Source organism: Acyrthosiphon pisum, chromosome A1, assembly GCF_005508785.2.
Source record: "Acyrthosiphon pisum isolate AL4f chromosome A1, pea_aphid_22Mar2018_4r6ur, whole genome shotgun sequence".
Taxonomy (NCBI): Eukaryota; Metazoa; Arthropoda; class Insecta; order Hemiptera; family Aphididae; genus Acyrthosiphon; species Acyrthosiphon pisum.
Window position 1 is genome coordinate 134,637,473 of NC_042494.1, and position 14,316 is coordinate 134,651,788.

At 28.0% G+C, this 14,316-nt stretch overlaps 1 protein-coding gene across 1 annotated transcript; it reads right to left on the minus strand.

The window, feature by feature from the left end:
- Positions 1–968: 968 nt before the first annotated feature.
- LOC100167272 (NFX1-type zinc finger-containing protein 1) lies at positions 969–13,408 on the minus strand. The gene is made up of 15 exons (XM_029488381.1): positions 12,911–13,408; positions 8,091–10,916; positions 7,945–8,028; positions 7,610–7,881; positions 7,397–7,540; positions 7,018–7,285; positions 6,746–6,950; positions 6,529–6,676; positions 6,308–6,460; positions 5,981–6,241; positions 5,684–5,921; positions 3,301–3,466; positions 3,119–3,230; positions 2,541–2,758; positions 969–2,210 (listed from the first exon to the last, which is right to left on the minus strand). Exons 2-15 carry the CDS (start codon positions 10,876–10,878, stop codon positions 1,247–1,249), a joined length of 6,021 nt encoding a protein of 2,006 aa, XP_029344241.1. The 5' UTR covers positions 10,879–10,916; positions 12,911–13,408; the 3' UTR covers positions 969–1,246.
- Between the last annotated feature and the right edge of the window lie 908 nt (positions 13,409–14,316).

Consider the following 14,316-nt stretch of genomic DNA (forward strand, 5'->3'; position numbering starts at 1 on the left):
GCAACTCGAGATGTCACAGTAGCCCAAGCCTGCACAAATAAATAATTTAATAATAATAAAAATAATATACTAGTAATAAATGTACCTATAATGCATTTCATTTATAAATTTTCGCATTAGTACTTAATAATAATAATAAAATAATAAACTAGCACTACAGTTATAATATTATATAATAATTATATAAATTTGTTGTCATAACAATAATATAAATGTGTGTATTTAATATAATAGCATTGATATAGCCAGTGGCGTAGCGAATCATGTTTTTCAGAAGCAATTGCTTCTGGTTTCTGGGGGGTGGTGGTGGGTCATAACCTCATAAAGCCCATACACACGGTCAGTCTTTGAACTTTATTTTGGGTGCTACCCCAACCACCTATTTGAGCATATGAGTATCGTATACATCAGTTGGAGTTGGGTGGGATAGGTCATAAATAATTTGTTTGCTTCCATATGATTTAAAGTTCGCTACGCCACTGGATATAGCATTGACTATGTATAATCAATGATAATAGTCATTGATATAGTACCTACCTAATATAAATAATAATAATAATTAATAACTTTAAATAACTTAAACATTTTTGGACTTTTACTAACACTGATTGTTTATCCTAAGATTTACCAAATCTCGTTTGTAAAAGTCCCAACTACAAAAATCATTCGGGGTTTGACCAAACGATGTTGTGTATCCTAGGTTTAACCGGTATTCGTACTTTTACCGTAACATATATTATATATATATCATCTATTACCATAATTTCTGAATTAACGTTTGTTTTCATGTTTAGTGTAGTATTCAAAATATTGTTTTCTTTTACAATCAAAACCCTACCTCTATAAAATTTACCAATGTCAACCAATATAAATAAACAGTACTCACTAAGGTCTCGACTATGTACTCACTTTTTTTTATAAAGATATCATAATGTTCACAATTATGGGAAAACAAAACCATTTTTGGATGTGATGTGTCTATATATTATATTAAAAGTAATTGTAATGTTTTCATATATTGTATAATTATACTACTCTATTAAGTTCAAAATCCACAATTTCATTTCCTTAAGATTATTATTTTAAACATCAATTCATAATATAAAAACTAAATTAAATCTAATATTATAACAATTAAACTTTGTAAAATTAAAACTGTTTAAATCATATTTTTTGAGATAATATAAGATTATTATTCTAATTTATTGTTTTTCTAGCGACATCCGTCTGTGACTCGATTCCCAATTTATACTTTACATTTAGGACAAACAGACTGCTTCATTGGAACTCCACATTCCATAACACAATAAAAGTGGCCATTCCGACATTTACGCCAATGCCCTTGAGCTTTAATGCATTTCGAAAAACTGGTGGATATAGTGGCATAAATTATCTGTCTTTCTTCAACATTTATGACTGCCATCCCATCAAATTTATCATAAATCAACTCAGTAAATTTTTTTATTTCTATATCTCTGTCAACAGTATATATTTTACAAGACATTAATAGAGCTTCCATTTTGCCTATTATAACTTTCAACTGAATCGCATAAGAACTATCCATATCAAGTGCCTTCTGAAATTTTGAATTTGACAAAATCTCAAATAAACTCATAATCCTTGCACCACGCGCCATCTCCATGTTGATATCAAATTTTTGTTGATATGACAACTGCTGCGCATAAGTGAATGCAACAGAAAGAATCCAATCAAAGTGATTAATGATAGTTTGTTTTCTTTGGCTATCATTGAATTCATTAATTCTACATTTATACTTTGAAGTAGTTTTGAACAAATCAATGACAAAATTTAATGATTCAATATCATTGGCAGGTAAAAGGAACTTTGAACGTTTATTATCTGAAAACCTTAATAAAGGCTGGCAAAATTTATCCCATAAAGGTTTGATACCATCACATCTATTGTCACCAATATAATTAAAAATAAAATTATTATTCAAATAGTTTAAAGAATCAATTATTGTCTTTGTTTTTCCGCGAATTGCAGCTACTTCTCCATATTGTTTTATTTTTATTTTTGATATATCTTCTAATATTACTTTTACATGGTTCATAAAACGTTGGGTTTTTAAAATAGGTATCTTACATAATGGACACTGTTTCAAACATATATCTTCATCATTTAGGTTCATCCAATCTCTTAATGCTTCAGATTCTATAATATGTTCACAATCTTCTAAATAAACAAACCTAAAAAATATCACATAATTAACATTATATAATATTATATAGAAAAATTACTTTGATGCACGACGCATGTAGAACATTATCAGCTATATTAATTAATTGTATAATTTATAAATTTATATTCAATGTAATAAAATTATAATCTAATTATAATTGATATGACATATTATAATCTTAGAATGTTATGTCAAATGTAACTATTAGCTTCTACAAATATATAAAATTACTGATTAAATTTTAATTTCATATATGCTAACAAAATCACTAATTACTTCCAAGATTGGTAACAGAATAAAAAATACAAATCTATAACAGATATTCTTTCTAATTTACCTTGCATTTGGATCATTTTCATTGCCAAAAACTGTTGTGGTAACTTTATCCCTTGGACAAATGCGGCATAGAGGGGGACATGGTTCACCACAAAATCCTATACACTCATGCCCACATATCAACTTGAGCGCGCAAGGCTTATAACAAGGTCTTCGATTACATATTTCATAACATTTCCTGGTGCATTCCAAATGTGGACACTTCCACTCACATTTTTCCTATTAATAAAATCAATAAAAATATATAAATTATGATTAGAAAATGCAAGTATTTCCAACAGGATATTCATTTAATTTAAACATTCACAGCGAAACATTACTACAGAGCATAATTTAACATACAAAGTATGAGGCACTAGTACCCCCCAGTGATATTTGAATGCTACCCAGTGGTGGGTGATCATGCCACTGACCAACACATTCTCATAACGACCGATGCCAATGTAAATTATTATGTACATAATATATAAAGAACGTAAAACTATTTTAAACTCTCGACTCTTGTATATTTTATCCCATATTATATAATTAACAATAATATTTTATTATATTTTATTTTATAATTCAGTTATTTATTACCTTGCAAGGTACACATGCATTACCACACAGACGACTACATGTAGAATGCAAGCATGAAAAGATGCATTTTTGATTACAAGGTGGACATCGTTCCTTACAGGGGAATTTACATCTGTTAAGATGAATTATTATACATGATTACAAATAAATGTATAGGTTTTAAATAAAAAATGTACACATACGTATGATTGCATGGGTTTATCTTGTTACAAATTTCACTACAAGGTACATGTATGCGTCCTTGTTTACATTCTCCACATGTTCCCAAACAAATATTGTTACAATTTAATTTTTGTAGACATGGTTCACGGCACTTGTCAAGTATATATTGGCTGTCCAGTCTGAATTCTACAATATATCATGTTTTTTTTTAATAATAACCTAATATAAACCATACAAACAGTGGCGAAACGAACCTAAAATAACCCATAAGCAACCTAAAATGTATAATAAACAAATACTATTAGTATTAGTTATTACCATTACCATCTACTATTTAGTAATTGTTTTACACTTTCATATTGAGCGCCCACTTAGCACCCACCTACCCATAAGTATTTAAAAAATCATAAAGTATCCGCTTCTCAGAGACCACAATTGTTTCGCCATTGTACACAGAGGCAGGTAATGTAGCATATGCTGCCCCCGAAATTTTTTTCTGACTGCTGCAGTAACTAAAGTACTAAATATTGAACTATGGGACACTAAATATTAATTTTACACAGTAAAAATTACTTCCATAAAACTATATTTACACAAATTATATAATACAATGTACATTATAATTTATAAATTATGACACATGGATACGTTATGGCCAAAGAAGACCTACTAACCCTACTAACCCTACTTGCGGAACACTCATTAAGGTCAAGCACATCTTCTTCAAACGTCGCTAGTTCAATGAAATATGCATCCAACAGGAACTACTGGAGACCCTATATGACATATTTTAACCCACTCCCGAGACGTCCAAAAAACTAATTAAATTCATAAATAAAACTGAATTGCGTCATCTTATTTAATAATCTTAGTCACATAAGAAAAAAATTAACAAAAAAAAATGTAACGCAGGCTAATAACCTTGCAGTTGAAGACTTTAAAAATTAATAAAAAAAAATTATATTTAAAAATAATTCTACAGCCCTATTTATTAAAATTTAAAATGTTTATGAAGTTACCCCTTCCCTTAATAGTAAAAATCAGTTTTGTATTTTTTTCTTCACCAATAATTAGCTTAAATTTGTTTGATCTATTTCAAAAACATTCACCAAAAACTCTATTTTTAAAATATATTATTGAATAATGGACATTCTGCAGTGCTAAGAAAATAAGCAGCATCTCCTATTTTAGTAAAAAATGAGATATTGGTACCTGGGGGTTAACAAAGTGGTTTTGTACAATTTTTCGAAGTAAAAAAGCAGTATATACTATATCCACTGTTTAATTTTGAAAATGAGCAATTGAAATTAAAAAAATAAACAGTAAGTCTATAATTTTTGTGAAACTAGAAGCAAAAGTACAGTAAATCCCAATAAGAAGCAATAAGCAGTAAGTGGAATGGAGTTACTATAATTTTGCTTATTTTCAAGACATTTAAAGATTTTAAATAGAATCTAAATACACACAGTATCTTCGTATTTACTATTTTTAATTGGTAGTATATTCTGTAGTAGGTGACAACCACAGTTTCAGATATATCTTTATTTTAGGTATCAATCGTGGTCACATCTTACATACAGCCGATAATATGTTCATTAAACATTTTAGAGCAGTGGTCTTCAACCGGTGGGGCGTAACCCATTTTTGGGCCACGTAAGCTTTAAAATTGGGTCACGAAACGTCTTATTTTTAAAATAAAAAATAAGTTTAATAGATGAAATAAATAAAAATGCAGTTTATATAATCTGTATTCTATAATATAATGGATATCAAATCACAGTATATTCAGTTTATTCAGTTATACAATATATATGCATTAAGCAATTTTAGCTTTGTTTTTCTACAAAGCTTACGTAGGTCGCGAAAAATGTGGGCCTAAAAAAGTGGGTCGCGAGTGCAAAAAGGTTGAAGACCACTGTTTAAGAGAATAGAAAATGATGAATATATTGTAATTTTGCTTCTCATTGTGCTTGAAAAATAAGAAGTAAGTCCATTTTCATGGATAAAGAATAAACGAAAATATTTAAAAACTTATTAAATCAATTCTGATATAAAATAAGTACATTTTAGGATTTTATGTTAATTATACTTGGTGCAATGATCAGTTATAGCATTGAACTAGCATCTAGGTTAATACATTGGGCCATTTTTAAATATTTGTATTTTGTATCGTAAAACTTGGAAAAAGACAATGCAGCTACCAAAAAAAAAAAATTAGGTCTGCCACTGGGAAGTAATCCATACTCATGCCTAGTTTATGAACATTTATTGGTCATACAGTTATTAAGTTAATTGTAATTTAAATTAAAAAAAAAACAAAAATGTACTCGAAATAGCCTATAAAATATGTTTTGATAACTAATAAAAAAATAAAAAAGATGTAATACTATAATAATAACAAACCTTTATCCTTATCACAACATAAAACCCAAACTTGGTTATGACCACAAGCAAGTTTACTATTTTTTTGCAACACTATTTCCTCACAATCTTTAGTTGTACATTCTTCTGCACATAAATTCTTACACATATGCCCACAAGCTAAAATTCGGTTACATTTCTTAGTGCAAAGTTTACGTTCTGGTAAAGTTTTACATTTCATTGTAATTGAATGGCCACAGTCTGGTATAACTTTTACTACCTAAAAATAAATAAGTTTAATAAACAAAACAGAAGGACACAATAAAATATCTAACTTACTAGATTTTCACAAGGTTTACATTTTTCATAGCATTTAGATTGACATTTATGGACACATGCTAATTTACGGGTACATGGAAGAATACATTTAATGTCATTAATATTTAATTCACAAGGTACATCATTCTTTGTGTGTCCACAAGGCAAAACTTTCTTAATTTTAACAGTACACAATGAGCAGTCTTCATAGCACTTATTTTGACATTTGTGATTAAGAGAGCACTTTAAGTTAATATTTTCACAAGGTTTTGAGCATTTATACTGTGGATACATTTATAAAATAGCAATATTAAAATATTAAATAGTTTTTTTAAAAACTAAAATTACCTTCTCGTGTTCTGGATCATCATTTTTGTGACAATTTTTTTCACAAGCATGACCACATTCTAATCGATCTATACATTTATATGAACAGATGGGTTTTTTGTCATGACATTTTTTTAAAATTGTATGACCACATATTTCTAGGAAAGCTTCTACCTAAATTTTATTACAAACACTTATGTAAGGGAAATAATACATTAAGGAAAAATTATAAAAAATTCAACCATTTCTTCACACGGATAAGTAAGAACATCAAGAAAACATTGTAATGTTAATTCGTGACCACATGGTAACTCTTTGTTCAATAGCACAAGACAATCTCCACAATCCATGTGACATGTTTTTTTGCAAGGATGGTTATAATTACAGAACCTATAATACATTGTAACATAATTAAATAAAAATATATTTCAAAGAAAATGATAAATAAAAATATTATACTTTTCACACGGCTCCACGCATTTAAATTTCAAATGCTCACGGTCATCAGAATGACACATTCTTGTACAATAATGACCACACAATAGCAATGATTTACACATCATAGTACAACCACCACCTTCCTTAATAATATCAAAATCTTCACTTTTTGCAACCTTTGTCATAATACCAGAATGAACAGCACATTCTAAAGTCAATTCATCACCTTAAAACAAGCCATGTTAATAATTTAGAATTTATCTAAATAATATTAATAAATAATATATTTTTACCATATGAACCCTGATTTACTAATGTTTCTTTTATTTGTTTCCACAAATTTCCAGAATTGTACAAATTATCCATGTTCCCCATTATGTAAAGTCCATACTTAGCTCTTGACAATGCAACACATATTCTGTTTTCAGTTTTTAAAAACCCTACATTTCCTTTTTCATTACTTCTGACTAGTGATAATAATATTATATCACTTTCTTCACCTTGATAATTATCTACCACAGTGATTTTCATGTCTTCTAACATTGCATGTTTTTTTCTTAACTTAATATAGATATTATACAAAAAATTAATTATTAACTCAAAAACCAATTAGTAACCACCATTCGATTTGTATACTTATGTAAACAAATTGAAAAATGTATGTTAACTTACTGAACGAATTTTAAATAATTGACCACTGTAAGTCGTTAATATTGTCACTTGATTAGTTGTATAGCCTTGTAAAATTAAATGTCTGGCAAACATAATTAAAAATCTAGCTTCATGATCATTACTTTTGCTTGAAGTTTCCTCAACCTGAATGGAAAAACAAATTGTATTAATTGAATAACACCATAATAAAATACAGCCTCAGATATGACATACTTCGTTTTCATATAAATTATGATTTAGGAAGAATACATCTTTGGTAACGCCACGAATGTGTTCTCTATTGTGAACAGAAATATGATTTTTTAATTCATCGTATATTGATGGAGTTATAAGAGATGCTATTTCAGGACGCATTCTATGTTGTTCTCCTAATGTGTAACAAGGTACTCCATTATTGACCATACGTTCAAACAACGAAATATCAAAATTAAAATCTTTTGCCAATTTGTAAACTGCATTACTAGGACGTAGTTGCTTATGGTCACCTTTAAAATGAAAAATTATGAACTTATATATATTTTTTCATATGGTAAATTATACAAACCTACCTATTAATATAAGGTGTTGGCAGTGACTTGTTAAAGAAGAAACAATGTGTGCCTCTAAAACTTCGGCAGCTTCTTCAACAACCACTGGAAATTAATATTAACTATTAATTTTGTTTAAAAGAGCAATTTAAAATTTTAATGTTTACCAATTGGTGATTTTAATCCTTCCAGCATTATTCGGTGTTTAGCTGCACCAGTAGTTGTTAATGCTACTACATGCATCTTGTTTAAAAGCTCTATATTTTCCAACTCTCTTAATTCTGCATATTGCTTATAAACTTGACTATACTTTTGTTCACAATTTATTATTTTTGGATCGAACATATCTTTTGTTTCTTTTACCCAACGGAAATATAAAGACCATCTTTGTCGCATATTTAGTTTATTTAATTTTTTTATTGATTGTGGTACTACCATATCAACATCAATCAAATTCATCATTTTAACAAAATAATTATGTATATTTTCCATTACACATAAGTTGAATTTGGCTTCTTCAGATTCATTAAGACATTTTGCATCAAAACTTGATTGATTCTCTAATCGTACACTCTCTTCATATTGTTCATTACAAGCTTCTCTTATGTCATATAATGTGATAATATAAATAACAACATTTTTATGATTACGTTTTAAATCTAAGTTATTTGATTCATATTGTTTTGCTTCATCATCATTGTCATCTACTTGTTTAATTTCTAACAATTTTTCTGAATGAAAAACATTATTTATCAATTGATTCTTTATTCCAATTATAAACCCTATAGGATCTACACCAAAATAATTAAAATCTTTGAATAACCAAGAGAGAAGATCTAAGTTTGTTTTAAAAAAATAATGATAATGTTTGGGCATACCATTTTTTAACAATGATAACTCTAAAATTCCAGCATTGTATGATACAACTTCACTACATTCCTTAAAATATTTTATGTTCTCCATAGTAGTTTTGACTTGTTCTTCAATATTTCTTAGACCTTTGGAGGTAATTTTGGATCTTGGAGTGTAAGTACGAGATATATTCCTTAAACTGTATTTTTCTAATATTTCTGACTTAGATTGACCTCCAATTCTAACAACTTTTTTTGTGAAACTCAATATACCTTCCATAAACTGATCTAAAGCATGATTTGTGTAACACACTACTAAAATTGGTTTGGTGAGAAATCGCTTGTGGTATAAATTATTTATAATTGTTTTCATAATTTTCAATCCAATGAACGTTTTTCCAGTACCAGGTGGTCCTTGAATAACTGTAAATTCTTGTGTCAGTGCCGCTTTAAATGCTCCAAATTGCATTTCATCAAGTCCTAGCTGTTCTTTAGTAGGCCATTGATTTTGACTCAGTACTTGGAATTTGGCTAGTTTATCAATTTCATAGTAGGTGAGTTCAGGCAATTCATCAATATAATATGGATAATCTAACTGATTACAAGCTGATATTATATACTTTTCCATAGGGAAATTATCACTATTAATATTTTTAAGAACTTCCATCGAACATTTATATGGTTCAAAAAATACTTCACTCTCTACCATAGTAAGAGATGTATTAAATATAGGTTTTGCAGCTTCTAATAATTGCACTATTAACTTTCCTTTTTTTAAAAGCTCAATCTTTCGATCCATTACAATACCCAAAAAAAAGGTCCTAAAATTATTTCCAGAAAATACTAGTAAAGAACCACACATAAACCGTTTTGCCAGTTCCCAATCAATTTTTAATTTATTTTTTATGTCAAAGTTTATCAGATAACCATATTTATTACGAACAAATTCACCTTCTTTTTCAAATTCAACATCACTATAAATACGTATATTATTTATTTTTTTTCGCCGTGTATGTAGTTGTTGATCATTTATTTTGCTTTTATAAAATTGTATACCTTCTCGTAATGGAGCAATAAAATCTTCCCGTAAAAGACGAAATTGAACATCTAAATAGTGTTCTACATTCTGATAAGCTCCTTTTGAGATATTAGGTCGTAAAAATGGTTCTTCTGATTCAAGATCTATTACGGTTGGATATACAGTTAGTTCTCTAAAATTTTCCAGTGGGGTCACCAGTTGTGCAACATTTTCAATTATCAATTTTTCTTTCAATTTTAATTCTTCTGTTAATTTAGTGTCATTGATTTTTTGAAGCAGGTCATTCATTTTTTCTATTGTAGTTTCATTTATTTTAATAAGATTACAAAAACTTTTTATACCATTTAAAGCTATATTACTACTTACTATTATTTCCTTTAATTTTTCTTCTGCTGTTTTTGGAAATAATGTAGTTATAGATTGAAACACTACTAAACAATCTTCATAAAATATATTCATATTGTTGCATCGCTTTAAATTTTTTTCTGTCGGTGTACTCAATATATATGTTTTTAAGTGATCAAAAAATTGACTACATGTTAGTTCTGTTAATAAAAAATGTTTACTTTGTATCAATTCACTAGAACAAATCTTAGCTGAAACTTTCATAAGCAAAAAAATCCAATCTGGTTCTTTATTTTGTTTAAATAATTCCATGAATCCATTTACTTTATTAGACATCACAAATACAATTTCAGAAGGGTCCTTACAACATAACTCTGCAAGGCGCTCAATTCCAAAACTATATTTTTCTATTTTATTTTTTTTAGTATTTCCATTTTCAGATTTTTCTTTATGTTCAATTGTTTTTCCTCTCCATCTTTTTTGTCTATTTTCAGAGTTTTGTTTGAATTTTGATTTTTCTTGTTTATTTCCAGTATTCTCATTTTTTCCCCCTTTTTTCTTAGGCTTAGAACTACTTGAGTCTGTCTGTTCATTCTGCTGTTTGGCTGATTTAATTTTAAATTGAATATTTTCTGAATTTGTTGTTGGATTTGTTCTTATTCTTCTACCTTGAGAATTTTGACGTTTGTCATTTTTGTCTATGTATCTATTCTTGTACATTTTTTCTCCTATCTTTAGCTGGTATTTACATTTGTATCCTGTAATAAGTTAAATAGATAGTAAGTGATAAATGTTTACTTTTGATATACCTACATGCATAGGCGCAAATGGGGGCGGCTTTAGGGGCTAAGCCCCCCCCCCCCAAAAATGTCCACAGCCCTCCCAAACATTTCCTACATTTTGTTTTAAGTTTATTCAATATTATCAAAGTAAGGCTTTAGGCGCCCTTAGCCCCCACCCAAATCTCAAACGCTATCTGCGCCTATGCCTACATGGCTACATATTTTAAAAATTATTTTATATATGTTATTTTACCGTAAAAATGGACTTAATTTTTTCTTTTAGATTCTAAGAAGAGCTCAATTTAGTATCAATTAATATAGGTATTCTCTAATGATGTGTGTTTTTGTGTCTGAAGACACTTTTCGATTTTCAACTTCAATATATTATTTTCTGGTAATCTAGGTATCTTCATAATTTAGTTGGTACTTTGGGGGTCAAAAGTAAAGAACTTTTTCACATGAATTGTAAAAACAATAAAAAAAAAGGTGGGTAAGTGGATGTCGCTCTGCTGTACAGTAGGTTACAAGTGGGTTACTGTATAATGGATAGTATTAAATTTGAATTCAATGATATAATATCACTGTATAAGAAAAACGATTCTGAGCGAAGACGGTTTGTCAGTCTAGGTATTAGACATACCTATTATAGGTAGGTATACTTATCTATAGTATTAAAAAAAAATTGACCTATAATAGGTATCAATAGTAAATTCCAAATTAATCATATCACAATATACATTAGGTAACGCGTTATACATCAACAACAAACCGTGGTACTATCATAGATATATAATAGTATACTTTAGAAGTTTCAAGTACCCACAAGTAATATCACAACAAAATAACTAAAATAGTTATTCCAGGTATTTTAATATGTAATTTCGTCCAAATTTGAACTTAAAATGACTATAAAAATAAACTGTGCTTATGTATTTCTTAGAATTTTTGGTAACAGAATTAAATATTTACGTGAAATCTTGTTTTAAATTTTCAATCCTTAGATATAAAAGTTGAACATTTTATAAATTTTTAACTACAAAATAATTATTAAATTTTAAATATGATAAATTTTGTCAAAATTTCAACTTCAAATGCTTATAACAAAAATGTGTGCCTATGTATTTTTAATATTTTACAATTGCTATTGTAACAATATATCAGGAGCCTTGCATTACATTTTCACGCATTTTTACCAAACAAATACAATTTTATTGATATTTGAAACCTTTTTTTTTTTTTTTTATTTAAAACATATATTTACAATCTATTTTACAATAATCAGTAAGTATGATGACAAAGTTTATATAACATTATAAAATATTCGAATAGGAAGACCCTCAGTAGTGTCACCTGACCAGAGATTACATTAAGTTATTGTTTAGTTAGGTCATAAGTTATGACTCGTAATTATTAACACTAGTACTTACAAGTATGTACTAATTCTAAATGTACTATGGAATATGGATCTAATCCTATATTTATATAAAATCTATACGAATAAAGGTGTACACGATAGAGTCTAGGAGGTGGATATCAAGTTTAGAAAGACGCCGATCTAGATATTGTAATTGTCAAAATAGCAAGCGTATTTTGGCAATTACCATCTAAGATTTATAGGTTTGTTTTCGTCCTATTTTGGCGAACGCTTTTTGATCGAAAACAGATATTAATCTGTCAAACCCAAGGTCCGTAGATTTTCATAAGATTAATAGCCTTGTTGTAATATTATAATGTTTACTTATGATATAGTAAAACGGCTGTGTAGGTTTACTACACCTTCATGTTTTAAGTTCTAGACATTTATTATTATAGCTAAACCATTGATCCGATAATATTGCTGTACGCCGTGTGCCTGTCAATTCTGCAGTTATTATAATCTGTATATTTTAATATAATTAACATAGGCTATTGATACAGTTTTACGGAAAATTATGTAAGAGTAGAGAATGATAAATAGGTACCTACATTACCTGCTTTTCGATTGAAATATTTGTTCTTTCTCGATGTTATATCTATTCAAAAAAGCAAACCGTAAATAAACTAGTATTAATATACTAAAGTTACAAGTAAGTCGTCGCGTGTTATAGTCAATATAAATTATAATGTTAAATCTATACACAGAAGTGGAACGAACAATAAAAGAAACAAAATTAAATGTAAAGAGTAAATGACACGTCACTATTGACAAGAGGTTATAAATTATGTCTTCGGAGGTTATAATGTAATTGAAAACAGGGATGCAGTACGATGTACTCGAAGACCACGAAGACTAAAATCGTATTCTAGTCTTCATGACTCAAACACAGTATAATATGAATATGTTATTAGGTATATTGATGTACTTGTACTTTGTAGTACCAACTTTCTTGTAGTTCAAAAAAGTAAATTATCTTATAGATGGCACTTGATATTTTTCATTTGATTTTTTATAATATACTTTTTTTATATAGTTTAATGCATGCCATTCGCCGTATAACCACATAATAGATAATTACTAATTTAAAATTACGAATTTACATTAAGTACTTTATTTTAAATAAATCCTCAATAGAGACATTATGTATGCTTCATTATTGGGCAATAATGTCACTATTAATGTTTGGAATTATTACAATAATGTATTATGTATCGAAGAATCATAATAAATCTAAATTTTTTAAAAATATTTTGCTTACTGACTGCATGCGTTTTACAAAAGATGAGATTTTTATTTTTTAACCAACAAAACTCATTTGTGATTTGCAGAAAATCCACGTGTAATTCGTATAAGGATTAAGGGGTCCCAGTACACATTTAGTATAAATATTTAGTGTGGATTGGTTGAAAATACTTTATTAGGCCCGCACGAATTACCTGCTACATTAAATGTATACCTAAGGATTTTTACATTTTATTATGTATAATCATTAATCTTCGAGTAAACAATTTATTTTATTGTAACAATATATCAGGAGCTTTGTATTAATTTTTTACACTTTTTGGCCCAACAGATAAAACTTTATTGATATTTATAGAAAAAAAAATTAAAAAAATTTAAAAATGACAATGTCCGTAAGCAGCTCAAAAAGAGTCAAGTTATTTTCAAATTTTTATCGTGTATAGAAAATTCTAATATAAACATTCAGTGACATTTTCAAGTATCTACAGTCATTCGTTTTTTAATTACAATAAAATAAGAAAGTCGTTCACGTAAGAAATCGAGTGAATATCAAATGTTGTAAAAATATGAATTTTCAAACGCTCATAAAAATTTAATTTGAGTTTCTTATAGACATTTTTTTTTTTTGATAAAGGTAGATTAACCTATAAGGAATCTTGTATTACATTTTAAAATCTTAGTTCTAAAAGAAAAATTTTTACGAATTATTAACTCAAA

Coding starts and splice junctions, on each gene's coding strand:
- LOC100167272 (XM_029488381.1), bottom strand. CDS start 10,878: ATGTACAAGAATAGATACATAGACAAAAATGACAAACGTCAAAATTCT. Junction 8,029..8,090: donor AGGATTAAAATCACCAATTG/GTAAACATTAAA, acceptor ATTAATTTCCAG/TGGTTGTTGAAGAAGCTGCC. Junction 6,461..6,528: donor CTTATCCGTGTGAAGAAATG/GTTGAATTTTTT, acceptor AATAAAATTTAG/GTAGAAGCTTTCCTAGAAAT.